We start from the raw sequence: 27,851 nt of genomic DNA, 5'->3' as shown, positions 1-27,851 counted from the left end.
CCAACAGTCGTTGCTGGAAGACACAGGCAAAACAGCTGACTTATACCGCATGCAAGATATACTGATGAGCTACACATGACGCGTGCGTGGAGGCCCGTGTGGCCGGCCATTGTCTTACGGCAGCTGGAGGTGCCCAAAGAAGGGAACATTCTGCAGGCTCTAGAACATGCCTGACAACCCTTCGTGAAGACTACTATCAGCATGTTGGTGTCTGTTGGCCATTCGCGTTTGGTCTTTCCGTGATTTCACAAAATCGTTTAACGCAAATGCCGGCATGGTTCCTTGGAGACGGAGTGACCTGTTCCTCTGCCCGTCCTTCCCCAGTCCTAGTGCATGCTCCAGCTCCACATCTCCAGTCCAGCGACTCCGTTGCCGACAGGACATTTAACCCTAATTTCCTTCCTTCCTTTCCTTTCGTAGCGTACCCCTACTGAACTAGTGAATCAACTTTCCCATTTTACCGACGACGCACACAATGTCAACATTTCTCCTGCCATTAACACGCGTTCCCAAGTATTTATGTGACATGAGGGTCTCTGCCTGAATCGCTGCCACAGACTGATGATACATCAGAGGAGAGAGTAGATATTTTTTTCGTGCCTTGGAGATGTACGGAGAAGGCTACTCACGTGACCCTGTTGGCGCAGCAGTGGGCCGCGGTGAGGACGAACCGGTCGCTGATGAGGGTCCCTCCGCACAGCCAGCTGAGGCCCTCCGTGTCCGGCAGGTTGTAACCCAGCGCCGCCTGCAACACACCACAACCGTCTCAAGAGTCCACGCCGCAAGTGAACAACCACGGGAGCCCGATGCCCGTGAAGCCCTTGCAAAACGAGACACAATAACGTGTGTTTGACTCTGCACACCATATCGAAAAACTTAGTCAAAATATTCCGGTCTATTATGCCGTGGTCGAACGGATTTCTCATTAAAAACCGACGTTCCGCCCCATCTGCGGATGACATTTTCAAGGGGAATCGCATCTTCTTTGAGGGTCCGATTCATACCCCGGCTCGCTACTGACTGCAGCAAAATTCCGTTTACGCGTGTTCCCGCACAGTGGCGTCACGTCATATGTTTTGAAAACCCGCGTACAATTGGCCGTCGTCCGCAGTTGCTATCATCTCATTGTGGATCCAGATATCGTTCAATTTCACGCCCTCCTCCTTTCTAGTGAAACTACTGGGGCGTTTAACAACCTCCATGGATCTGCTGGTGGCTGCCGGGGTCCCATCAAAATGAATGTGGTTGTCTGCGGGTGCAAAGCAAGTTCTGCAAGGGCTAACCTGTCTCTCCCCTTCTACTATTGTCCTTCTACTCGTTTTTTGACCGTTTTTTCTCTAGTACCCACTAACAACTCCCCACAACTACACTCCCCATAAATTCCTGTTTTTTTCCCAGCGGTTTCCCACTATCCTTGGCCTATTTTAGGAGATCCTGTATCTTATGCGTTGGTTTGTAGATTACGATGATGTTCCGCTTCTCAGGCCGCGCGGGGCAGCCGAGCGGTCTCAGGCGTCTTGTCACGGTCCGCTTGGCTCCCCCCGTCGGAGGTTCGAGTCCGCCCTCGGGCATGGGGGTGTGTGTTGTCCTTAGTGTAAGTTAGTTAGCATAAGCAGTGCGTAAGGTCAGGGACCGATGACCTCAGCAGTTTCGTCCCATAAGAATGGTTCAAATGGCTCTGAGCACTATGGGACTTAACTTCTCAGGTCATTAGTCCCCTAGAACTTAGAACTAGTTAAAGCTAACTAAACTAAGGACATCACACACATCCATGCCCGAAGCAGGATTCGAACCTACGACCGTAGCGGTCTCGCGGTTCCAGACTGGAGCGCCTAGAACCGCACGACCGGTCCCATAAGACCTTACGACCAATTTCCGATTTTTTTCCGTTTCTCAAGATTTTTGATATGCGGTCTGTAACGTCCTTAATTAGGGGTAAGAAAACTTTCGACTTATCGGCACGTGTACATCACTATGGTTTTTGGGTGGCGGTCTTAACGCTTTCTTTACCTCAGCTGCCGAATAACCATTCTTGAGCGAATGCACTGGTGAGGTTTCTTTAATTCCCACGTCAAGCACCTCTCGTTCGCAGATGATACTTGCTCTGTCCGTCAATTTCTTTGTGGTACAGCGCTTTTATTGTGGATGGTCGTTCGAATCCTGGTGTTGGTAATGATGCAGTCAGTAGCGAGACGGGGTGTGATCGGACGCTCAAAGAAGCTAAGATGGGCTTTAATGCCAAATACAACCGACCATGGCACAGTAGCGCGAAATATTTTATTAACTGACTTTTTCGGTAGCGAAACTTTGCATTTTACGATTCTGAAAATGTTTCGTTGAGACTTGGTATAAGGCGTGTGCAGATCCTCTACTTACAGGGTGTTTTAAAGTCTTTGCACCGAATGTGCGAGGGTGATGGATGACGTCATGGGGGAACGAATTTTGCTAGGATACAAGATGTTCACTGAGGCTTCCGATGACGCTAGCCGTCCTTTTGTATTCGTCGACGCTGGGACGATGAGCTTTCACCGAACTAACCAGTGTCCTGCATATTACTTACCCCAGTAAAATGGTACAGTGATTAACAACAAGAAAACCTTAATAATGTTTAGAGGCTAGGTCTGTCCCTTTTCACACATATCAGATGACTGGCTTACTGGCATCACAGACTGGCTACGCACGCTGCAGGGTGCCAATGCCCTGCCGACTCTCACGGGCGTAGCCAGTAAGACAGGACGTCTGGCGTCGCTGTGAAGCCTCAGAGAGCGGTTTTGTCTCTGCCAAAAGTTGTTCCCCATGACGCGACCCCTCACCCCCAGACTTTAGATGCAATGACTCTGAAACACCACACATACACTTCGTAAAAATTTCAATTTCCGTACCCTGATTCAGAATTATACTGTTGCAGTGTCTTAACCTCGATACATTATCATAGGGCAGGAATTGCTCAGAGAATAAATTCTTAAACTCACCATGTGTGGCAATTCGAGTTGGCCAACCAGTTTGCCTAGGAGAATGTAGAACTCAGGGCCGCTCTGCTCGTTTTTGTATTTGCGGCAGGCTGTGGAAGACAAGAAGGTGATTCAGTGAGCAAGCACGTTTGAGCACAGAACACAGTCCATCTTCCTTTACATTGTAGTTGTATAGATTGCGCTTCGGCCTGTATGTGTGAAGCTAGACCTGTCCATCTACCTTTCATGTGAATCCCCCACTTGTGGTTGCTTCAGAAAATTCTAAATAAAACAGACAGCACATTTTGGATTTGCCTTACGAAACGTTTCCACTTTGCATATTGAATGATGCTCAACGTAATATACACTCAAGCGGCAAAGAAACTGGCATAGCCATCCGTTTTCAAATACAGAGATGTTTGAACAGGCAGAATACGGCGCTGCGGTCGGCAAAGCCTATGTAAGACAACAAGTCACGGGCGCAGTTGTTAATGCGTGAGTGAATTCCTAAGGAGCCAAACTGCTGAGGTCATCGGTCCCTAGACGTACACACTACCTAAACTAACTTATGCTAGGGACAACACAAACACCCATGCTCGAAGGAGAACTCGAAACCGCGGCCGGAGAGTCCACGCAATCAGTGCGCAGTTGTTACATCGGTTACTGCTGCTACAGTGACAGGTTATTAAGATCTAAGTGACTTTGAAAGTGCTGTTATAGTAGGCGCACGGGACACAGCAGCTCCGAGGTAGCGGTGAAGTGGCGACTTTCCCGTACGACCATTTTATGAGCGTTCCGTAAATATCAGGAATCCGGTAAAACATCAAATTTTCGACATCGCTGCTGCCGGAAAAAGATCCTGCAAGAACGGGAGTAACGACGACTGAAGGGAATCGTTCAGTGTGACGGAAGTGCAACCCTTCCGGAAACTGCTGCAGATTTCAGGACTGGGCCATGAACAAGTATCAGCATGCGAACCTTCCTGGCAGATTAAAACTGTGTGCCCGACCGAGACTCCAACTCGGGACCTTTGCCTTTCGCGGGCAAGTGCTCTACCATCTGAGCTACCGAAGCACGACTCACGCCCAGTGCTCACAGCTTTACTTCTGCTAGTATCTCGTCTCCTACCTTCCAAACTTTACAGAAGCTCTCCTGCGAACCTGGCTGAAGAGTGAAAATCTCATTCTGGAAACATCCCCCAGGCTGTGGCTAAGCCATGTCTCCGCAGTATCCTTTCTTTCAGGAGTGCTAGTTCTGCAAGGTTCGCAGGAGAGCTTCTGTAAAGTTTGGAAGGTAGGAGACGAGATACTGGCAGAAGTACAGCTGTGAGTACCGGGCGTGAGTCGTGCTTCGGTAGCTCAGATGGTAGAGCTCTTGCCCGCGAAAGGCAAAGGTCCCGAGTTCGAGTTTCGGTCGGGCACACAGTTTTAATCTGCCAGGAAGTTTCATATCAGCGCACACTCCGCTGCAGAGTGAAAATCTCATTCTGGAAGCATGCGAACCAATCAACGGGACATCATTGATGCAGGCTGTCGGAGCTGAAGGCCCTCTAGTGTACCCTTGATGACTGCACGACACAAAGCTTTACACCTCGCCCGGACCCGTCAACGGCGACATTGGACTGTTGATGGCTGGAAACATGTTGCCTCGTCGGGCGACTCTCGTTTCAAATTGTATCGAACGGATGGGCCTGTACAGGTATGGAGACAACATCATCAGCCCATGGACCCTGCATTTCAGCAGTGAACTGTTCAAGTTGGTGGAGGCGCTGTAATGGTGTGGGGCGCGTGCAGTTGGAGTGATATGGAATCCCTGGTACGTGCAGATACGACCCTGACAGGTGACATGTACGTAACCATTCTTCCTGATCACCTGAATCCATTCGTGTCCATTGACTTGGGCAATTCGAGCAGAACAATACGACACCCCACACATCCGCAGTTGCTACAGAATGGCTCCAGGAACACTCTTCTGAGTTTAAACCCTTCCACTGGTCACCAAACTTGCCAGACATCTAGATTATTGAGCATATCTGGGATGTCTTCCAACATGCTGTTTAGAAGAGATCTCCACCCCCTCGTACCTTTACGGATTTATGGACACCACTGCAGGATTCGTGGTGTGGATTACCTCCAGTACTACTTCAGATATCAGTCGAGTCCTCACCACGTCGGTTGCAGCACTTCTGCGTGCTCGCGTTGGCCTAGGCGAAATTAGGCAGGTGTACTAGTTTCTTGGCTCTTTAGTGTACATTTTAAAACAATTTAAAGAAAAAAGCACGAAAGTAAGATTACCCTATGTCGACTATCAATGCAGAAAACTCGTTTAAATGTTTTTCGACACCTTTGTCGTAATTCTATCAAGAAATTATTGGCAGGATCATATAAACACAGCTACATTGCACTGTCGAGTATGGAATTCAAATTAGTTTAGTTCCTCATTCACATTAGCACGAGTAGTAATCTGTTTCATAAAATTTTGCGAGTTATTCTGAAGTAAAGAATACAGCAGTTATAGTGCGAGCAAAATGGCGTGGCCGCTAGATGTGCAGTCAGGTGAGGAAGCGTGGTGAGAGCGACAGTGGTGGGAGGGGGTCGCTGTAGGGGGAGTGTCGAGCGCTGGAGGGGAGTGCAGTTCCAGACTGAAGCCTACGCTCACAGTTTTTGTAAATATTAAGTGGGGACCCTCCACGCCCAGACTTACATGGTGACCTTTCAAAAAGATCTGCTGTCACTTCTGCTTTCGTTAGTATCTAAAAAGAATTCCACCGAAAATGCAGTCATTTATTTTCGCCTCGCTTCTTAACCATTTGTAACTTACAGAGAAGCTTCATGAGTGGCGAATTTTGAGTAAAACCTACACATTTCTCTGACTGTCATGTCAAAATTTCCTTCTTTTGCCAAAACACAACAGAGTCTGCACTGTCTCACTTCACTAACATGTTGCGCAGACACAATTGCGAGAGAATTATGAAACAGTTGTTTATTAAGTTTATTAAATGATCAAGTGAGGAAATGTAAAATCAGTAACTTATGAAAAAGCACATCCTCTGTACAAGTAAACGTATAATGCAGAATGAGATTTTCACTCTGCAGCGGAGTGTGCGCTGATATGAAACTTCCTGGCAGGTTAAAACTGTGTGCCGGACCGAGACTCGAACTCGGGACCTTTGCCTTTCGTGGGAAAGTGCACTTGCCCGCGAAAGGCAAAGGTCCCGAGTTCGAGTCTCGGTCCGGCACACAGTTTTAATCTGCCAGGAAGTTTCAAACGTATAATGCCTTCACGTATGTTGCTCCAAAAGCCATAACATTTCTTCTGTCACCAGCTAACGATGGCCCTTAAAAATAACATTCTTTTTCCAAAAAAGGCTGTAGTTATTGGAATAACACGGTAGATAATGAAGTTTTATATAATAATAATATGGTAAAATACTCTCTTCCTTGCGCGCTATCATTTGCCAAAATCTCATTTCGATATCTGACACCATTTATGAAACATAAGGAATGTTGTCAATATTTCACTTGGCTTTATCGCTGGCGCGGAGCGATCGCAAACGAGTGTGATAAATCAGATCAATTTTCTCGAGATTGCCGACAAATAAATACCTCTACCGAAGTGTAGAAAAAATCAATATGTTAGCTAAATTTTATATGCTACAACATTTTTTTTTTAATATGCATCGAACGCAAAATCATAGCGACACCTATTTTTCATAGCACACTTTTCGAAATTTCGCGCAGTGTCTTACTTTCGCATAAATACAACAAAAACTATGACCATTAAAGAAATGATGGGCACATCATCATGAAACTGACATAGAAAACTATAAGGAAAGCAAAAATGTTTTTAACCGAATAGTTTCTGTTAAATCGTTTCAGAAATATTGCAGTGCGCGCGCCTCGATTCTGTCATCGCTGATCGGCCGAAGGGTGTGAAACACTTGTCGGCCTCTCCTTCCGAAGAAACGGATGGACTCTCCCAGCGCTTTCGAAGGAAACGGGTCACTGCGCATCGGCCACAGCATCCTGCGCGAGCTGCCTACCCTCACCACCAGGGTGAAGTGAGTTCCAGCAATGACCAGTTCAACTGGGTAACAATGTGTATCCGAGCACGCTGTGGATGGGCATGTAAAAGATTAGGGGTGGCAACAACTGCAGCTCGACAGTCTGACCAGGAAACCCAAGAGGGACACGACAATCAGGAGCCTCATACTCCGTCAACAACAACAAAAAGTTGCTTTACACGTCAGCAAAGGGGAGGAAGATGCTCAGAGCTTAAGGTTTTTGGGGAAATGAAGATTGAATTGCTGAGATGGCAAGGAAATTGGTCGTGGCCCTGTGCAGTCAAATTCAGATCTGATTACTTATCTCATCTGATAAGCAGAAGATACGAATACGCAAAATGCATACAAACAGAACTAAAGTTTTCTGTTTCAAGTCCTATTCTGACAGAAAACTTTCATTCACTGGTGTAAAGTAAGGTTGTTCTGACAACTCGCGGAATCCATAAATATGGATATATTTATGTACGAATAGGTATGTATACATGTATAATGTATCTATGTTCCACATCTCTTTCTAAATGCCGGCCGCGGTGGCCGTGCGGTTCTAGGCGCTCCAGTCCGGAGCCGCAGTGCTGCTACAGTCGCAGGTTCGAATCCTGCCTCGGGCATGGATGTGTGTGATGTCCTTAGGTTAGTTAGGTTTAAGTAGTTCTAAGTTCTAGGGGACTGATGACCACAGCTGTTAAGTCCCATAGTGCTCAGAGCCATTTGAACCATTTTTTTCTTCCTAAATCACTGGACAGGTTTCAACCAAACTTAGTGCACGTATCACTAAAAAGAATCACTGTGCAGGTAAGAACCACCTACCTATCAAAGCAGAAGGGGTGGAGGTGAGAGAGACAATAACACTGGACGCGTGAATCCCCAGACTTTACTCATCCAGTACTTGACTTAATTTCAAACCTTTACGAAAACTTTTCTCGCTCACAACTCCCACAAAATGATGAAAGGAGAAGATCATCGTTTACTACATTTGCGATGTTGATGTAGCAGAACTGTCCCATCAGGCGTGACATTTGAATTTATTACTGATTTATTACAAAATCTATTGGACGACACATCTTGCAGATACTATTGCCGTATACCATTAAATATAAGTGCAAAATTATATGATCATGAGATATGACGTTATAGAGATTGAGCTGCGTGAAACTGCAGGATGAAATTCGCTACAGGTACAGGTGAAACACGTACACATACTTGTGCGAAATATGTTAAATATATGTGACATCGGAGTATTTTGTCAATGTCTCGGCTAAAAAGCTGCTCTGGATTGATGTCTACCAACGTGATACACATATTACATACAATGTGGAAAGGAATACTGTGGATAAGAACCAGGAATGCACTATTGGGTTGGGGATAATAACGTGGAAATGAAAGGGGGAGGAAGAGACTGACAGACAGAGAAGGGGAAGGACGACATGGACACAGATATGAAGGAGGAGGAGGTGGAGACAGTGATGTTGCTTCAAATGGCTCTGAGCACTATGGGACTTAACATCTGAGGTCATCAGTCCCCTAGACCTAGAACTACTTAAACCTAACTAACCTAAGGACATCACACACATCCATGCCCGAGGCAGGACTCGAACCTGCGATTGTAGCGGTCGCGCGGTTCCGGACTCAAGCGTCTAGAACCGCTCGGCCACACAGGCCAACGGACACAGTGAGGGGAGAGGGAAATGAACGAAGAAAGAGGAGAGACGACGGGCGGAGACGAGAGGAGGAGAAAATGATCAGAGAAAGGGAAGATGAGATAGATAGTAGAGAGAGGAGAACATGGACAAGAGAGAGGAACAGGAGATGGTAGACAGAGAGAGACAGGACCAGGAGGAGGTAGAGCTGGCTGCAGGAAGTGGACGGTGGGAGGGGGGAAGGAGGCGGGCAGAGAGAGATTAAAGGAGACGAAAGAATAATGGAACTGGAATAAAATACATAACCGTGCAACAATTGGTACTCAGCTAGTTGGAAACAAAATAATTACGAAATCGTGAATAAGTAGTTGTCCGCCATTGCGAATTGCGCCAGAGACGGTATACATCTACATGATTACTCTGCAATTCACATTCAAGTGCTTGGCAGAGGGTTCATCGAACCACAATCATACTATCTCTCCACCATTCCACTCCCGAACAGCGCGCGGGAAAAACGAACACCTAAACCTTTCTGTTCGAGCTCTGATTTCTCTTATTTTATTTTGATGATAATTCCTACCTATGTAGGTTGGGCTCAACAAAATATTTTCGCATTCGGAAGAGAAAGTTGGTGACTGAAATTTCGTATATAGATCTCGCCGCGACGAAAAACGTCTTTGCTTTAATGACTTCCATCCCAACTCGATATCTGCCACACTCTCTCCCCTATTAGGTGATAATACAAAATGACCTGCCCTTTTTTACACCCTTTCGATATAGATATTGAAGAAAAGAAGAAGCTACAGTGACTTCTACATAGGTGGAACTTTTTTCCGTGTGTTACTGACCACGAGACGACATTTCGAATAACTGAGACACAAAACGGTTCGTGTGTCCTAGAACGGAGTTCCAAGTTTTTCACACTTGTCGAAATAAGCGTCATTTTTTACTGAAGCGGTCTGGACGAGAGAACTGGCCGTTATGTTGCACGGACCAGTGTGAGACCCGCTCACCTGCTACACTGGGCCGTTCGTCCTCTAGCCCCGCGCGGCCGTCCTCTGCCCAGACGTCGTTGTCACCGGCGTCCCCGTACGGGTCCCGGACGTCGTCGTCTCCGCCGTCGTGCCGACCCCAGCCGTCCGCCGGGACGCCGCCGTCGCACTCGTCGCGCCGGTCGTCCGTGCAGCAGACGACCTCGTCGAAGCCGACGAAGCCGCAGCGGCGAGGCAGCGGCCGGCGCTCCAGGATGGCGCGGAGCGCGCTGCGGCAGTGGCGCACCCTGCGGCAGGTGCCGGGGGCGGCGGACGCGTCGTCCCAGCAGGCGGCGCCCTCTGCGGGAGGACAGCGACAGCAACAGTAGCAGCAGGCGCTCTGCAGGGGCGGGCCTTGCGGCAAAAGCGGCGGGGGCGGCGCCCGGAGGAGGGGCGGCTAGACTCGTTACTTCCGGTCAGAGAGGTCACGGTAAGTCGCCGAGTAAAACGGAAGTGATTTCTGGCGTTCGCCAAAGTGGTGTTACAGGCCCTCTGCTGTTCCTTTTCTACAGGATGGTTCCGTAAGAGCGTGTAAAAATGTAACAGGACATAGAGAATGCTCCATTGAACAATTTGAGGTGGGAACTTGGGAGTCGAAGAAACCAGCTTATGGATATATGGAAGTAAACTTGTCTACCACTTTGTCTAGCATTACTGTTTTCCAGCTTATTTACAACAAACACGCGTGCAAGTTTACACCTACTGCGATGTTTATTTACATGTACATTATTTCCTGCTAGGAAGATGGAACTCATTTATGTTGGCGGCCGAGTTTAGGTTCGTTCTGCGCATCTGACGTCACAAAACACAGTCAGCCAATGAACAGAGAACGACGTTGCCACATTTCGACTGCAGTGCAGAGCATGGACGAGTGTCTTCAGTTTTAGAAACGTTCAGTCATAAATAAAGTAATAGAACAATAGCAATGTCTTGATAGCAGACATTCTTTTATAGAAAGTTTGGAAAAAGCATTCTTTATACCAACTGCTTCATATTCTACTAATTAATTAAACCAAACAAGCTATAAAACTCCTAATTTAGGCGATGGCAAGGAAAGGTGTTTGTATCACTCTCACGAACCGCTTTTTTGCAATAAAGAACAGCGGTAATTGTTTATTTCCTATTGTACTTCGACGAAACGTGAGTAATTCATAGTCATACCAACAGTGTTCGTCAGTATTCTGCGTGTCGTATTATACTCCTCATGGGATTAGGAAGTCAGACGAGGTGCGTTAGCGTAGCGGCGAAGGTGTTGGGCTGCTACGCAAGAGGTTATGAGTTCAAACCTTGGGCGATACTTAATATTTTCATTATTTAAAAACAATATCGAAGTGCCTTACTTCACGAATTATATTCGTTTGAATGCAATTTTTTGAAATTTCTAGTGCTTTGTCTCTTCATTAACCCTTTCGCTGCTGCAGACACGTGGTCGCCGCATTCCGCGCTGTGCGTGATTTTGTCATCACTGCACTGCTCGCCTGTGCAGACACAGGTGTTCCCACTGCTTTGACACACTTATCATTCGATTTCACAAAAACTATTTGGCTCAAAAATTTGATTTTTACACGTCTTCTTGACTGATACCTTCCCCCTCCCCCCCCCCCCCCCATAAATGACTTAATTTTGTTTCGATGTTCAACGCAGTTATTATGCACCATTAAATGTAGTAAACCACTGCACGAAATTTTGAAGAGTTTGCAGAGGTAGAAGTCCATAGAGTATACTTTCCGTATGGTCGATTTTAGTTGCCACAATGTTGAGAATGAAATGTGGACAAGATACCTAAATTTCATATAAAATTTACTGTATAACAATACCTCATATAATTTAAGTACGACATAGGTGTCGTATGTAATATTGAGAAATATTCCGTCTTTCGCGACTGTAATAAAAGTATTATTTACACCGGACGCGTTTGGCTTTATTTTAAAGCACTTCAATCAAGGAAAGGTATGGCACATACACAATGGTACTCATGTTCTCTTCCTTGTTTTTGTTCCGCAGTCGCAGTTTTACCAATGGTACTGAAATATATTCCTCTTGTGCAACTGTAATAAGGGGCTTATTTAGACCAGACGCGTTTCTCTCTTTTGAAGCATCTTCAGTGGACAGTATTTTGTCTCCCCCATTGCCAAGTCACCTTTCGTAGTTTTGTGCTGCGGTAACACAATATTCAAGGTTTGTGTTGGCAGATCAGTGTTTTAGCAAATAAATGATGTTTGTGTGTGCCACACAAAAATTATATTTGACATAGCTCAGAGCACTTCACTGATAGTCGGTATATTCAAGTCCTAATGTTTTTGTAAGTCCACAGTTTTGTTTAATGCATTTTGTCTACTTCCTTTTGATTGATTGATTGAAGTGCTTTAAAATAAAGCCAAACGTGCTCAGTGTAAATAAAACTTTTATTACAGTCGCGAAAGACGGAATATTTCTCAATATTACGTACGACACCTATGTGGTACTTAAATGAGCTATTGTTATACAGTAAATTTTATATGAAATTTAGGTATATTGTCCACATTTCATTCTCAACATTGTGGCAACTAAAATCGACCATACGGAAAGTATACTCTATGGACTTTTACCTCTGCAAACTCTTCAAAATTTCGTGCAGTTGGTTACTATATTTAATGCTGCATAATAACTGCGTTGAACATCGAAACAAAATTAAGTCATTTATGGGGGGGGGAAGGTATCAGTCAAGAAGATGTGTAAAAATCTAATTTTTGGGCCAAATAGTTTTTGTGGAATCGATTGATAAGAGTGTCAAAGCAGTCGGAACACGATGTGTCTGCACAGGCGAGCAGTGCAGTGACAAAATCGCGCACAGCGCGGAATGCAGGGAGCACGTCTTTGTAGCAGCGAAAGGGTTAATGCGGCCGTGGTGGCTTTACTTCATGAACTGCGCGCTCCCCCCTAAACGTAAGTTTGCGAACTATGCTATACTGTGGCGCTGCTTCTATTGGCGCGTGCGTCGTGTGCAACTGGCAACGCAGCAATCTCCCGCGCCTGGGCGTGCATGCGCGAGCCGCCAAGATAAAAGAATTGAACTATAGTTGCCACAATTGTAGCTGCCTGTGATGTGATTCGAAACACACCAGGGGTATTTGTGGGGGTGCGCCAGGGTGCGCCGCTGTCGTGCTTGCATTTGTATTGATGGCCGCCAGTTTAAGCACATTTTGTGAGATACATTACAAACGGTACGTTCATTGTGTCAATGATGTTACCTAGTCAACTGTAGTCGGCCGCGGTGGTCTAGCGGTTCAGGCGCTCAGTCCGGAACCGCGCGACTACTACGGTCGCAGGTTCGAATCCTGCCTCGGGCATGGATGTGTGTGATGTCCTTAGGTTAGTTAGGTTTAAGTAGTTCTAAGTTCTAGGAGACTGATGACCACAGATGTTAAGTCCCATAGTGCTCAGAGCCATTTTTAGTCAACTGTAACTAACGTAAATAAAGAAGTGCACAGTAATGTGATTCTATTCCTATTATCTGCTTGAACCTGCTTCTCCGATCCCAGGTTCCCTACCTCAAATTCTAAAGAGACAATTTGAGTAGCCGTTGTAGATAGTGTAAAGATCATGCTATCGTTTATCGTCTAGTAAAAGTCATCGGAAGGTCAAAACAAATTGCAAAAATATTTAGAAGAGATATCTGTATGCTGCAAAAATTGGCAATCGACCATAAATAATGAGGTCATCCACATGCGTACTAAAAGGAATCCTTTAAACTTCGGTTACACGATAAATCGATTAAATCTAAAGGCCGTAAATTCGACAAATACCTAGGAATTATAATTAACAACAACTTAAACTCTAAAGAATATATAGAAAATGTTGTTGGGAAGGCGAACCAAAGAATGTTATTGACAGAAGAGTTAGAAGACGCGCAGATCTACTAAAGAGACTGCCTACACTATGCTTATTCGTCCTCTTTTGGAGTACTGCTGCAGGGTGTGGGATCCCTACCAGATAGAATTGACGGAGTACATCAGGAAAGTTCAAAGAAGTGTAGCACGTTTTGTACTATCGAGAAATAGGGGAGAGAGAGTCACGGACATGATACAGGATTTGAGGTGGACATCACTAAAAGAAAGGCGTTTCTCGCTGCGGCGGGATCTTCTCAGCAAATTATGTTCACCAAATTTCTTCTCCGAACGTTTAAATATTTTGTTGACGCCGACCTACATAGGGGAAAACTATCATCATAATAAAATGAGGGAAATCACAGCTAGCACTGAGATATAGGTGTTAGTTTTTTCCGTGCTCTGTTCCAGAGTGAAAAAAATAGAGAATTATTGTGAAAGTGGTTCGATGAGCCATCTGCCGGGCTCTTAAGTGGAATCTACAGAGTATCCATTTAGATGTAGCTGTAAATGTAGAATTCAGAGACGGGCCGCTAGATTTGCTACCAGTAGGTTCGAATAACACGCTAGTGTTACGGCGGTGCTTCGGGAACTCAAATGAGAATCCCTGGAGGGAAGGAGACGTAGGTTCGAGGAACACTACTGAGAAAATTTAGACAACCGGCATTTGAAGCATACATTGCGCGTAAAGACCACGAATATGAGATGCGAGAAATTAGGGGTCGTGCGGAGGCAAATACACTCCTGGAAATGGAAAAAAGAACACATTGACACCGATGTGTCAGACCCACCATACTTGCTCCGGACACTGCGAGAGGGCTGTACAAGCAATGATCACACGCACGGCACAGCGGACACACCAGGAACCGCGGTGTTGGCCGTCGAATGGCGCTAGCTGCGCAGCATTTGTGCACCGCCGCCGTCAGTGTCAGCCAGTTTGCCGTGGCATACGGAGCTCCATCGCAGTCTTTAACACTGGTAGCATGCCGCGACAGCGTGGACGTGAACCGTATGTGCAGTTGACGGACTTTGAGCGAGGGCGTATAGTGGGCATGCGGGAGGCCGGATGGACGTACCGCCGAATTGCTCAACACGTGGGGCGTGAGGTCTCCACAGTACATCGATGTTGTCGCCAGTGGTCGGCGGAAGGTGCACGTGCCCGTCGACCTGGGACCGGACCGCAGCGACGCACGGATGCACGCCAAGACCGTAGGATCCTACGCAGTGCCGTAGGGGACCGCACCGCCACTTCCCAGCAAATTAGGGACACTGTTGCTGCTGGGGTATCGGCGAGGACCATTCGCAACCGTCTCCATGAAGCTGGGCTACGGTCCCGCACACCTTTAGGCCGTCTTCCGCTCACGCCCCAACATCGTGCAGCCCGCCTCCAGTGGTGTCGCGACAGGCGTGAATGGAGGGACGAATGGAGACGTGTCGTCTTCAGCGATGAGAGTCGCTTCTGCCTTGGTGCCAATGATGGTCGTATGCGTGTTTGGCGCCGTGCAGGTGAGCGCCACAATCAGGACTGCATACGACCGAGGCACACAGGGCCTACACCCGGCATCATGGTGTGGGGAGCGATCTCCTACACTGGCCGTACACCACTGGTGATCGTCGAGGGGACACTGAATAGTGCACGGTACATCCAAACCGTCATCGAACCCATCGTTTTACCATTCCTAGACCGGCAAGGGAACTTGCTGTTCCAACAGGACAATGCACGTCCGCATGTATCCCGTGCCACCCAACGTGCTCTAGAAGGTGTAAGTCAACTACCCTGGCCAGCAAGATCGCCGGATCTGTCCCCCATTGAGCATGTTTGGGACTGGATGAAGCGTCGTCTCACGCGGTCTGCACGTCCAGCACGAACGTTGGTCCAACTGAGGCGCCAGGTGGAAATGGCATGGCAAGCCGTTCCACAGGACTACATCCAGCATCTCTACGATCGTCTCCATGGGAGAATAGCAGCCTGCATTGCTGCGAAAGGTGGATATACACTGTACTAGTGCCGACATTGTGCATGCTCTGTTGCCTGTGTCTATGTGCCTGTGGTTCTGTCAGTGTGATCATGTGATGTATCTGACCCCAGGAATGTACCAATAAAGTTTCCCCTTCCTGGGACAATGAATTCACGGTGTTCTTATTTCAATTTCCAGGAGTGTAGATAGCTGTTTTTCCGTCGCTCTATTGGCGAGTGGAACTGGAAATGAAATGAGCAGTAGTGGCACTGGGTGCTCTCCGCCACGCACCGTACGGTGGCTTGTGGAGTATGGACATGTACGGTAGGCCATTTGTGTAGATTAAGAACACCATTGGGCCCAACACAAATTTAAAGACAATCACACACAGGAAGAACGAAAAGAAACGAAGCATCGTACAGCGTCGGTCCCCAATCGCAAAGTGGTTCCTTCCACCACGCGCACAGTGCCCCCTTTCGTCGCTGTATGTGAGAGCTGCGTCTCAGGTGTATCTGCTGAGTGCGGGAGGCAACTGTGGACTATCAGGTGCCACGCCATGTTTGTGGCGCCTGCAGATGGGAAAACAGAAGGAGTGAAAGCCTAGTCGTCTCGCAAAGAACCTTTGTCTTGACATCTCCCCATCCAGCTGTAAGATCACCATTATAAGTGTCCCTTGCTCTCACTCCATGATACACCGTGGAGAGGTTTGCAGTTTATCCCAGCACATTCGTGCATAATCTCGTGATCAGGAACTTTATACCAACAAGTCGCTTTCCTTTGCTGGCCATATAGTGAAACGTCCCCTTTGAACAATTATACATGACTGTGCTTAAACTGACACACAATATTTTTTAGCGCAACGCAATCTGACTTTCAGAAATCCCTACAAAGGAATGGCCCTGACTAACATTAACCTGTACCTTTCACAAATCACTTACCTCACAAAAATCTTCATTACTCGAACTACTGCAATACAGCGAGCGCCAATACTGCCAGCTAAATAAAAGATTCAAACTACAGAAGGCACTAACTACTGATAGGCATACTTAGCAATTGAAAGATGTCAATAGAGAACAAACAATGTATTTACCTTAATAGTCATAATATATATAGCAGTTCATAACATCCAGTGTTACAAATTTCAAAACTCCGCCATCTCTCTCCCCACATCCACCACTGCTGGCGGCTCATCTCCAACTGCACAACGCTACGCGCTGTTCACATCCAGCTGCCCAACACTACAATGGCAGACAACAATGCAAACTAGCCACAGACTGCACACAGCACAGCCAGTGATTTTCATACAGAGAGCGCTACGTGGCAGCGGCGTTACCAATAGAAGAACCTAAACAGCCTACTTACATAGCCCCCATGCTCCCCACAAAAAATTTTACAAATTGTTTTGGGCAGTGGCCAATACAGATTTGAAAAAATTTTTCATAATTACAATAACAAAGAAATCAAATGCACACACTTATTAATACAATGTTGGTCAAAAGCTAAAATTTTCTCACAGTCCATAAAGACAGTCCTGATCATCCATCACAGTAAAACTGCCGTTTCTTTTCTCAAAGTCTGAGCAGTAAAAGACAATGCACACGGAAGTAGTAGATTTACATGCAGTCTTGAAGAAGTAGTGTTGTCCTTCCAACGGAAAGACAGTGCTGACTCTTGACATGCTGACAGGTAATGGGCCACAACAGAGCAAATCCACAGCAGAGTCATTCGACGTTTTGAAAAATATTGGTAGGTAGGTCATCACAGAGCAGACCGACTGTAGTCCTGGTAGAGATTATGTTATTGGCGGGCCACCCGAGGTGCAGACCCACTGCAGTCCTTGTAGAAATAATGGTACTGGTGGGTCATCAAAGATGCAGACCCACTGTAGTCCTTGTAGAAATAATGGTATTGGTGGATCATAAAACGTGTAGACCCACTATAGTCCTTGTAGAAATAACGGTATTGGTGGGTCATCAAAAACAGACTACTTACAATAGGGTAAGGTTGCTATCAATGGGCCAGTTCGATTTCTTTATAGGTACTCACACGAGGTGCATGCTACCGGCCATTAAGTGTGCCCTTGTTGCCAAAGATTCGTCATGTTAGTCGCGAGTTGTTCCACGAAGACACAAAGTAACAAGGAAGAAGGTAGGATTTGGACTATTTCTTGTAATCGACTAGTATCAGTGATTGAAACGTCGTTGTAATACGATAATAGTGATTAAATTTCTGAAGTCTTCATAGGAAAGTGCGAGCAGTTCACACCATCTTGTCACATTCACAACATAAAGTTACGCGCTGTGCACGGCGACTGGGCGTTGTTGAGAGATGGCTCCGAGTCGCTTTCTACATGCCACCTCGAATTCTGTCTAATCTTAGCCCTAAGTAGGCCATTATGAAACAAATTTAAGCAATGGATTTTATTATATGTTTCCTAATAGTTTGTTGTGATAATAAGTCAGATGCATTTTTTCTTTTATTTTTACCCTTGAAGGTGACATTTATACTTTCAGCTACCTTGCTTTCGAATGTACAGGGTGATTCAAAAAGAATACCACAACTTTAAAAATGTGTATTTAATGAAAGAAACATAATATAACCTTCTGTCATACATCATTACAAAGAGTATTTAAAAAGGTTTTTTTTCACTCAAAAACAATTTCAGAGATGTTCAATATGGCCCCCTCCAGACACTCGAGCAATATCAACCCGATACTCCAACTCGTTCCACACACTCTGTAGCATATCAGGCGTTACAGTTTGGATAGCTGCTGTTATTTCTCGTTTCAAATCATCAATGGTGGCTGGGAGAGGTGGCCGAAACACCATATCCTTAACATACCCCCATAAGAAAAAATCGCAGGGGGTAAGATCAGGGCTTCTTGGAGGCCAGTGATGAAGTGCTCTGTCACGGGCTGCCTGGCGGCCGATCCATCGCCTCGGGTAGTTGACGTTCAGGTAGTTACGGAGAGATAAGTGCCAATGTGGTGGCGCTCCATCCTGCTGAAATATGAATTGTTGTGCTTCTTGTTCGAGCTGAGGGAACAGCCAATTCTCTAACATCTCCAGATACTGTAGTCCAGTTACAGTAGCACCTTCGAAGAAAAAGGGACCAAAAACTTTATTGGCTGAAATGCCACAGAAAACATTCACCTTAGGCGAGTCACGTTCATACTGAGTTGTTTCCCGCGGATTCTCAGTGCCCCATATACAGACATTGTGACGGTTGACTTTCCCGTTAGTGTGGAAAGTTGCTTCATCACTAAACACAATCTTTGAAACGAAAGATTCATCTGTTTCCATTTGAGCAAGGATAAAATCACAGAAATCGATTCTTTTAATCTTATCAGCTGCAGACAGTGCTTGAACCAATTTCAGACGATAAGGTTTCATAACTAACCTTTTTCGTAGGACTATCCATACAGTCGATTGTGGAATTTGCAGCTCTCTGCTAGCTCTGCGAGTCGATTTTCCTGGGCTGCGAACAAATGCTTGCTGGATGCGTGCTACATTTTCATCACTCGTTCTTGGCCGTCCAGAACTTTTCCCTTTGCACAAACACCCATTCTCTGTAAACTGTTTATACCAACCTTTAATACACCACCTATCAGGAGGTTTAACACCATACTTCGTTCCAAATGCACGCTGAACAACTGTCGTCGATTCACTTCAGCCGTACTCAATAACACAAAAAGCTTTCTGTTGAGCGGTCGCCATCTTAGCATCAACTGACGCTGACGCCTAGTCAACAGCGCCTCAAGCGAACAAATGTACAACTAAATGAAACTTTATAGCTCCCTTAATTCGCCAACAGATAGTGCTTAGCTCTGCCTTTTGTCGTTGCAGAGTTTTAAATTCCTAAAGTTGTGGTATTCTTTTTGAATCACCCTGTATATTATTGTACTTCAGATTGCAGAAGAAATCCCCTAAAATAAAAAAATGAAATGTATTGACGCATACTTAGATGTGTGTTGTAATCAATAGCTCTTACACTATAGCCCGTTCACGGAAACTGCCTGGCGCAGCGAAGGAAACCAATCGTCATTATTGGTTGGATGTTCTCATTTTTCAAATATTTCATTAAAATTGAGTATTTATGACTTCTGTGTCTGTTAATGTGAAATGCAAAAGACGAGGTTCAAGTTGCACTGAAAATAATATGTTTATTACGATATGCGAGGATTTTATTGCATATTTTCTTCAGGTGTCCCACTGATAGCAACCTTCGCTTGCTGGTGGTCAGAAGTTCTTCGACCGGCAGGACTGGAACCACCTGCCTCAGAGTCGAGAGTCCCGCACGGGCGTGTCTTAGTGGCCTCGGCTGCGGGATGGGTGTCTAAATAAACTACACAGATAATTTTTGCTGTTTGAGATTTAAAAGTTTGTTCCAAAATTGGAGCACTTGAGGTAAACCGACTGTTGTAAGCCCCAGAACGGATCCAGGCACGAGCAGTTCAGCTATTAACTGAGAAAAACGATAAAGTAATCCATTTAGGATAACAAAACTCAAATGATAGATTTCATGAGCGATAATTCATACCATCCGATGTTAATTATGAATAAAATAGGACCAACTTTGAGGGTCTGGGTAATACGGGATAATGTAAGTACAACAGTTCATACTATAAAGTCTGTAATTTAAATGCGAACAGGATTGTTAAGAATATGAATCGAGATGCATGAATGTTAGTGTCCACTCATTTCATAGTTCCTGTAACACGTTTGTACTGGAACTCGAGGTCTTCTTGTTCCAGCAAGACCGTTTCTATACAGAGACAGACCATAAGATCCCTTCAGAAGAAATCTCAATACTTCTTTCCCTGCAAATCTCACAGATTTGGCTGTAAATGTCCGATGCTGTGACATTTCGCTCGCTCGAAACTTGTATCTCGGTTCCTATCCTGATTTCCGCGACCATTTTCATTATTTTCGCCTTTATTAAAACTAGTCACCATTCGTAGACACGTCGCAACTAGCCGAGAACGGCGTGTATCAAAGGCAAACAACAACCTGTGCGCGCTGCTTGTGCAGTACGGTATCCGCGCCTGTGCATTCTCGGGCTTAATCAGCCTGATTTTGTTTTCACATGTCTCACTTTACGAGTAACAGACGAACACTTGTTCCCCCTGTAAAGGCAAACTTAGCTGGGAATGCTTTTTGCTGTCGAAATATGTGCACAGTCAGATAGCTCCACCAAGACCTACTAGAAAGATTTACTCGATCGGATGATACTTCGCACCTCACAGTTTCTTATTAAAGTCAGAATTTTATCAACGCTTAGTAAACGCAGGTGATAGGTTATCGTTGTTAACTTATGTAGGAGAACGAATTTAGATGTGTGTGCGCTAGCCTCCTGTTATGGTCCTCGATGGCACTATTGAGTAACTCGTAAATGTCACTCTAACCTTTAGACCGCTACATCTGCAGGTCTTTAGGAAAGGTACTGTCTGACAAATCACCTTCAGTCAACGGGTCGTTGCCAGGGAAATAACTTCAGTCAGATGCTATCACAGTCGACTGCAATTCTGCTCCGTGCTAGATATCGATGTCGTTAGCGACAGGAATCACTTCAGAGTTGTAGAGGCTGCTACAGACTGACAGAAGTTGCGCAACCCAACGATGCATTGAGTGAATCACACGTGGGATATGTTGCTAATTATATGAGCAACAATAGCGGTAATTTCCACGTACCTCCAACGATACGTGTTCTGAAATCATCCGTAACATCGAGTTTTAGAAGTGATGCTGTTCCTTCCACTAACTGTTTATGGGTATGATGTAATGCAAATGACGTACTCTCAGAACACGCATGACTTATTAATTGGCATAAATCTACCTCATAATGGAAGTGTAGCCTACGAAGGACTCAGTGGAAATAATAGTATATCTAGACGGTTACAGCGACTTGTAATTTCAGTAGATACACATAACAGTCGGGGCCACTCCTAACATAAGATGTCCGCATTTAACCTAAGTAACTTCCTAGATTAAAATGTTGTCTTAATTGTAACAATTGAATACATTATTTAAAGGAACGCGTGTGTGAGTGAAAATCGTTTTAATTAAGGCAAAGCAGTCACGTTTCGGAGTTGGCGAATGAGGTCCTTAAAAAATCTACCATCAGTTTAAGTGAACATGACAAGAGGTTTCTGTGTGGATGTTTTAGATGCTGAGCCGCACTAATGCCTAATCCTTTGTTTAGCATTATCTTCTTCACTTCCAGTCATCAAGCTAACCGCCTATCCGTATTCAAAGGTTGCTGCTGAACACACCTCGTCTTGGGTTTACTAGAGTTCCTTCTCCCTCTAGCACTGTATCTCAACATCTGCTTCGTCATTCTTTTATGCAGCAGAGACATCACAGACAAAAGATTCGTAGGACTTCATTTTTGTCGCTTTTCCGCCTCCTTTCCTTAAGGTTATATTAAAAATGCCACATACATACACTGAAACTGATGAAGCTTGTTGTTTATATCTCTATTACTCTGGTAACTTATTTGATTTCCTAAGTAATTAAAACTACTCACTTTTTAAATTATTTTAAACTATGGAAAATCCAAGGTGGATTGTAACAACACATTTTCACACTTAAAGCTTTTGGTCAATGGCATTTGTCAACAATGTGTGCCTATTGTTGACCAAGGCCATTGGGCGAATGCTGTAAATGTGAAAATCTTTTGTTGTGCCTATCTGCGACTCAGCATCTCCGCTATATGGTGAGTAGCAACTTTCCTTCTCATAATATTCCTTTAAATTATTTTGTTATTGATAACAATTTTTCATCTGTCTGTCAGAGTTATCCCACTATAATAATTAAAGTTATTTTTAATTTTTATTGATTTATTTATTTTGATTTAAACTAAATTTCAGTTACTGTAATTTTCACTCAGATTACTTAATTTAGGTGTATATTGTAATAAATTTTGAATTGCTGTAATAATTTCATTTCTGCTGCACTTTGATTTCTCTCGATTGTTTCCACGCTAATCTTTATAAGACGTAGCTAGTTGTGCTTTTGTGTATCACTTTTTAGACGTGATATCTGAGACTGTCTTGGCGCATTTTATTGAGTTAGCTTCCAGGTGTTGTGCTTAGTTGTTGTTTCCATTTAGTAATATTTCGACTACCGACATAGCCATCTTTAAATTTGGAAATTTTGCTGTTACGTGTTTTCGCTGCGTGGACTCTAACAGGATAAAAACTGTCAGATGATTATTCAACTGGCATTTTTTTATGTTTCATGTTGTTAAGCAGTTATGTAAGTGGGAGTAAGCGTATTGCACTTACATCTTTTCCCCCACCACATCCCTCTTAAAGTCCAAAAGGATAGCACTACAGTGGCCTGTATGGAGCAGTAAACGGCTAACCCGGACGTTAACCCCAGTTTTTGTTTATGCAACAGGTTCCTGGGGCAACAATAATGTTACTTTCACTATTACAGACAGTTATCAATCAAATTTAATAAAATAAAATACTGTCATAATCTACTCATTAATTTATGTTAAAGATTTAATAGAGCCAGTGAAGAATTACTGGTAGAAAGACTGTGTATGTTACGAGACAGCCTAACTCAAGGCGACCAAATTACCTCGACTACATTCGTCCAGTATTTGAGAATGAGACCCATTAACCATATCCAACAAACTTGACACATAATTTCAAAGCCTTACAAATCTTTTTCTCGCATAAACCACCCAAAAAGTGATGAAACGGAAAAAAATATCACTTAATAGATTTTCGCTGTTCGTAGAGTAAGCTGCAGCATCAGGCGTAACGTTTCGGTACTTCTTTACCACTAACTCTATCCGCAGCAAATTTTGTAGACAATATACACATACGCCACTGAATGTACCTACAAACGTATAGTGCACCACACATAGTTCGGGAGAATTACGCTTTATACGAGGCGCGTTCAGTAAGTAATGCGACAATTTTTTTCTGAAAGCAGGTTGGCTTTATTCGGGACTGCAATACCCCATATTATTCCCCCCTCTTTTGGCTAGAACACCCTAGTTTTCAACATAATCTCCGTTAAATGCGACGGCCTTACGCCACCTTACTGGGAGGACCTGTGTGCCCGCATCATATGGTCGATATGGGAGCCAACGTCTTGCAGCAACATCCTCCCCGTCACCCACGTATTACTTCCTGCGGGTGCGAGATCCGGGCTGGAGGGTGGATGACGAAGAACTGTCCAATTAACTCTTGTGAGCTCCTCCCTGGTGTGCAGACTTGTGTGGTGCCTTGCATTGTTACGGAGAAGGAAACGTTCGTGGCGACGATCACCTCGAATGAGAGTGTCCGTACGTTCCGACACAGTAGGTGTCACAGCTGCGGGCGGCGTGCCGACACACGGGAGGTCGCACAGGTTTGCACGACCTTGTAGCGATGATGACACGCCTCGGCCAACGACTCACCGTGCCTTTGTTCACTGTTAGCTTTATCCAAAAATTTTTAGAAAGTAATGTATTCAAGAGTAACTTCACATATCTGTAAAAATGAAGTACTAACAAAATGTCGGTTGGGTCCCAGAAAGGTTTTTCGACAGAAAATGCCATATATGCTTTCACCAATCAAATTTTGAATGATCTGAATAACCGAACACCTCCCATTGGGATTTTTTGTGATCTCTTAAAGGCTTTTGATTGTGTATATCATGAAATTCTGCTAGACAAGCTCAAGTATTGTGGCATGAGTGGGACAGTGCACAAATGGTTTAATTCGTACGTAACTGGAAGAGTGCAGAAAGTTGAAATAAGCAGTTCTCACAATACGCAAAGATTAGCACATTCCTCAAACTGGGGACTATCAAGAATGGGGTTCCACAAGGGTCGGTGTTGGGTCCTTTGTTGTTCTTAATATATATTAATGACTTGTCATTCTATATTCATGAAGAGGCAAAGTTAGTTCTCTTTGCTGATGATACAAGTACAGTAATCACACCTGACAAACAAGAATTAACTGATGAAATTGTCAATAATGTCTTTCAGAAAATTACTAAGTGGTTTCTTGTAAACGGACTCTCACTGAAGTTTGATGAGACACAGTACATACAGTTCTGTACAGTAAATGGTATGACGCCATTAATAAATATAGACCTTAATCAGAAGCATATAGCTAAGGTAGAATATTCAAAATTTTTAAGTGTGTCCATTGATGAGAGATCAAATTGGCAGAAACACATTGATGATCTGCTGAAACGTTTGAGTTCAGCTACTTATGCAATAAGGGTCATTGCAAATTTTGGTGATAAACATCTTAGTAAATTAGCTTACTACGCCTATTTTCACTCATTGCTTGCATATGGCATCATATTTTGCGGTAATTCATCACTGAGGAATAAAGTATTTATTGCACAAAAGCGTGTAATCAGAATAATAGATCGAGTCCACCCAAAATCATCCTGCAGACATTTATTTAAGTATCTAGGGATATTCACAGTAGCTTCTCAGTATATATACTCTCTTATGAAATTTGTTATTAACAACCAAACCCAATTTAAAAGTAATAGCAGTGTGCACAAGTACAATACTAGGAGAAAGGATGATCTTCACTATTCAAGATTAAATCTAACTTTGGCACAGAAAGGGGTGAATTATACTGCCACTAAAGCCTTTGGTCACTTACCAAATAGTATCAAAAGTCTGACAGATAACCAACAAGTATTTAAGAAGAAATTAAAAGAATTTCTGAATGACAACTACTTCTACTCCATAGAGGAATTTTTAGATATAAATTAAGAAAAGAAGAAAAAAACCAAACAAAAAAATTATAAAAAAATTAAAAAGACAAAGAAGTTGTTATATTAACTTAATTATGTTGTTAAATTAACTTAATTATGTCATGTATCGGAAAATTTGACTCGTTCCACATCAATACGAAATATCGTATTCATGATCCATGGAACTAGTATTAATCTAATCTAATGTGACAGGTTTCCGGAGACATTCTACGAGCGCCTATGCATATCTGCAACGATCTGCTTTTCTACCCCCCCCCCCCAAAAAAAAAACCTCAGTGACATTTATCTGCTTGTAATGCACCTCCATTACAGACGCCATTTTGAAGGCTACATATAGCTCCGCCACCTGTCGGTACCTCATGAAACTATACGCGCTGATGCGGGAAAATAGTATGTTGTCCTGCAAGAACTTCCACATTTTTTCGAACCGAAATTGGCCGCAAGAAAGAGTGTAAGTTATAGAACGCCCCGCGTACGTGGGGGCTGATATTCTTTAAAGAGTCGCGGGTAGGTTTCTACTGGCTGTGCACTGACCAATACAGCGTGCATCGACTCACCGTTGAGGAAGAGTGTAGCAGGGGCCGCGCACGTGACCAGCAGCAGCAGCAGCAGCAGCAGCGGGGTGGAGGACGCGGCTGCCATTGCGGTCGGCCTCGCTATTAGTGAACGGCCGGCTGGGTCTGTCGGGGGGCGGGCGCCGGCGGCCGCTTATATAGCGGTGGCACCAGCGCGGGGGTCCCCGGCCCACGCCGTGGGGGCGGCGGCGCGCTCGTCGCCGCCCGGCCCGGTCACTTCCCCCTTTCAGGCCGGTGCAGTCCCACGTGTGCGGCTAGCGAGTGGAAATACTAGCGACGCCTGTGGCGATAGCATCTCTGTCTGTGGCCGAAAGCCACGCGGGATTAGCCGAGCGGTCTCAGGCGCTGCAGTCATCGACTGTGCGGCTGGTCCCGGCGGAGGTTCGAGTCCCCCCTCGGGCATGGGCGTGTGTGTTTGTTCATACGATAATTTAGGTTAAGTAGTGTGTAAGCTTAGGTACTCGTGATACTCGTGACCTTAGCAGTTAAGTCCCATAAGATTTCGCACACACTTGAACATTTTTTTTTTTTTTTTTTTTTTGTGGCCGAAAGTTTGTTGGCATTCGTACTGTGTGACTGCGTAGGCTCAGTTGTTATTAGGCCGAGATTTTCTAAACTCTCTCCATCAAAACTTAGAAAGAAATGACTGGAACAGGAAAAAATCGTTTTATTTTGCGGCCGATTTCAGTGTTATTTTTTTTCAAATTTCGATGCTACTTCTTGCCATGCTTTTTTATTGCCAAATTACTTTTTTCGGGAGTTCTCTGATACTTTTTAACAATTTTGATCTAATTTTTTCCTTTCCGCGTTAATTTTTGCCAATTTCAGTTTTTTTTGCCAGGTTCAACGCTTTCTTATTACCAAATAATTTTTTCCGAGCTTCACTATTACTTTCTTCCAATTGTGATCTAATTACTGTTTTTCTCCGTTAATGTCACCCAATTTCTGTGTTTTTCGGAAAATTCACTGGTTTTTAATTGCCAAATTATTTTTTCCGGGTATCACTTTTACTTTTTGCCAATTGTGATCTACTTTTTTTTCTTTCTGTGTTATTTTTTGCTAATTTTAGTGTTTTTTTTGTCGTATTCGGTTTTGTTTTGGAGTCATATGGAAGTTCGTTAAGCGGGAAATGAACTATCATTTAAAAATTGTACACGACCCTCATCCCGGAGGAAACATAAGGCGTAATGCAATATCAGTATCCACTAACTACACTATTGACCATTAAAATTGCTACACCAAGAAGAAATGCAGATGATAAACGGGTATTCTTTGGACAAATATATTATACTATAACTGACATGTGATTACATTTTCACGCAATTTGGATGCATAGATCCTGAGAAATCAGTGCCCACAACAACTACCTCCGCCGTAATAACGGCCTTGATACGCCTGGGCATTGAGTCAGAGCTTGGATGGCGTGTACACGTACAGCTCCCAATGCAGCTTCAACACGATACCACAGTTCATCAAGAGTAGTGACTGGCGTATTGTGACGAGCCACTTGCTCGGCCACCATCGACCAGACGTTTTCAGTTGGTGAGAGATCTGGAGAATGTGCTGGCCAGGGCAGCAGTCGAACATTTTCTGTATCCAGAAAGGCCCGTACAGGACCTGCAACATGCGGTCGTGCATTATCCTGCTGAAATGTAGGGTTTCGCAGGGATCGAGTGAACGGTAGAGCCACGGGTCGTAACTCATCTGAAATGTAACGTCAACTGTTCAAAGTGCCGTCAATGCGAGCAAGAGGTGACCGAGGCGTGTAACCAATGGCACCCCATACCATCACGCTGGGTGATACGCCAGTATGGCGATGACGAATACACGCTTCCAATGTGCGTTCACTGCGATGTCGCCAAACACGGATGCAACCATCATGATGCTGTAAACAGAACCTGGATTTATCCGAAAAAATGACGTCTTGTCATTCGTGCACCCAGGTTCGTCGTTGAGTACACCATCGCAGGCGCTCCTGACTGTGATGCAGCGTCAAGGGTAACCGCAGCCATGGTCTCCGAGCTGATTG

At 44.6% G+C, this 27,851-nt stretch overlaps 1 protein-coding gene across 1 annotated transcript in view; it reads right to left on the bottom strand.

Moving 5' to 3' along the window:
- The window catches only part of LOC126187761 (serine protease persephone-like), a 46,908-nt gene extending 21,019 nt beyond the window's left edge, over positions 1-25,889 (bottom strand). Inside the window, exons 1-4 of the mRNA XM_049929022.1 lie at positions 25,805-25,889; positions 9,665-9,982; positions 2,973-3,061; positions 630-745 (exon numbers count right to left, since the gene is read on the bottom strand). Of these exons, the coding sequence (XP_049784979.1) occupies positions 630-745; positions 2,973-3,061; positions 9,665-9,982; positions 25,805-25,889 (608 nt within the window). The remainder of the gene's footprint in view (positions 1-629; positions 746-2,972; positions 3,062-9,664; positions 9,983-25,804) is intronic.
- Positions 25,890-27,851: the final 1,962 nt, after the last annotated feature.

Source organism: Schistocerca cancellata, chromosome 5 (assembly GCF_023864275.1).
Source record: "Schistocerca cancellata isolate TAMUIC-IGC-003103 chromosome 5, iqSchCanc2.1, whole genome shotgun sequence".
Lineage (NCBI taxonomy): Eukaryota > Metazoa > Arthropoda > Insecta > Orthoptera > Acrididae > Schistocerca > Schistocerca cancellata.
This window is presented reverse-complemented; position numbering and strand designations above follow the sequence as displayed.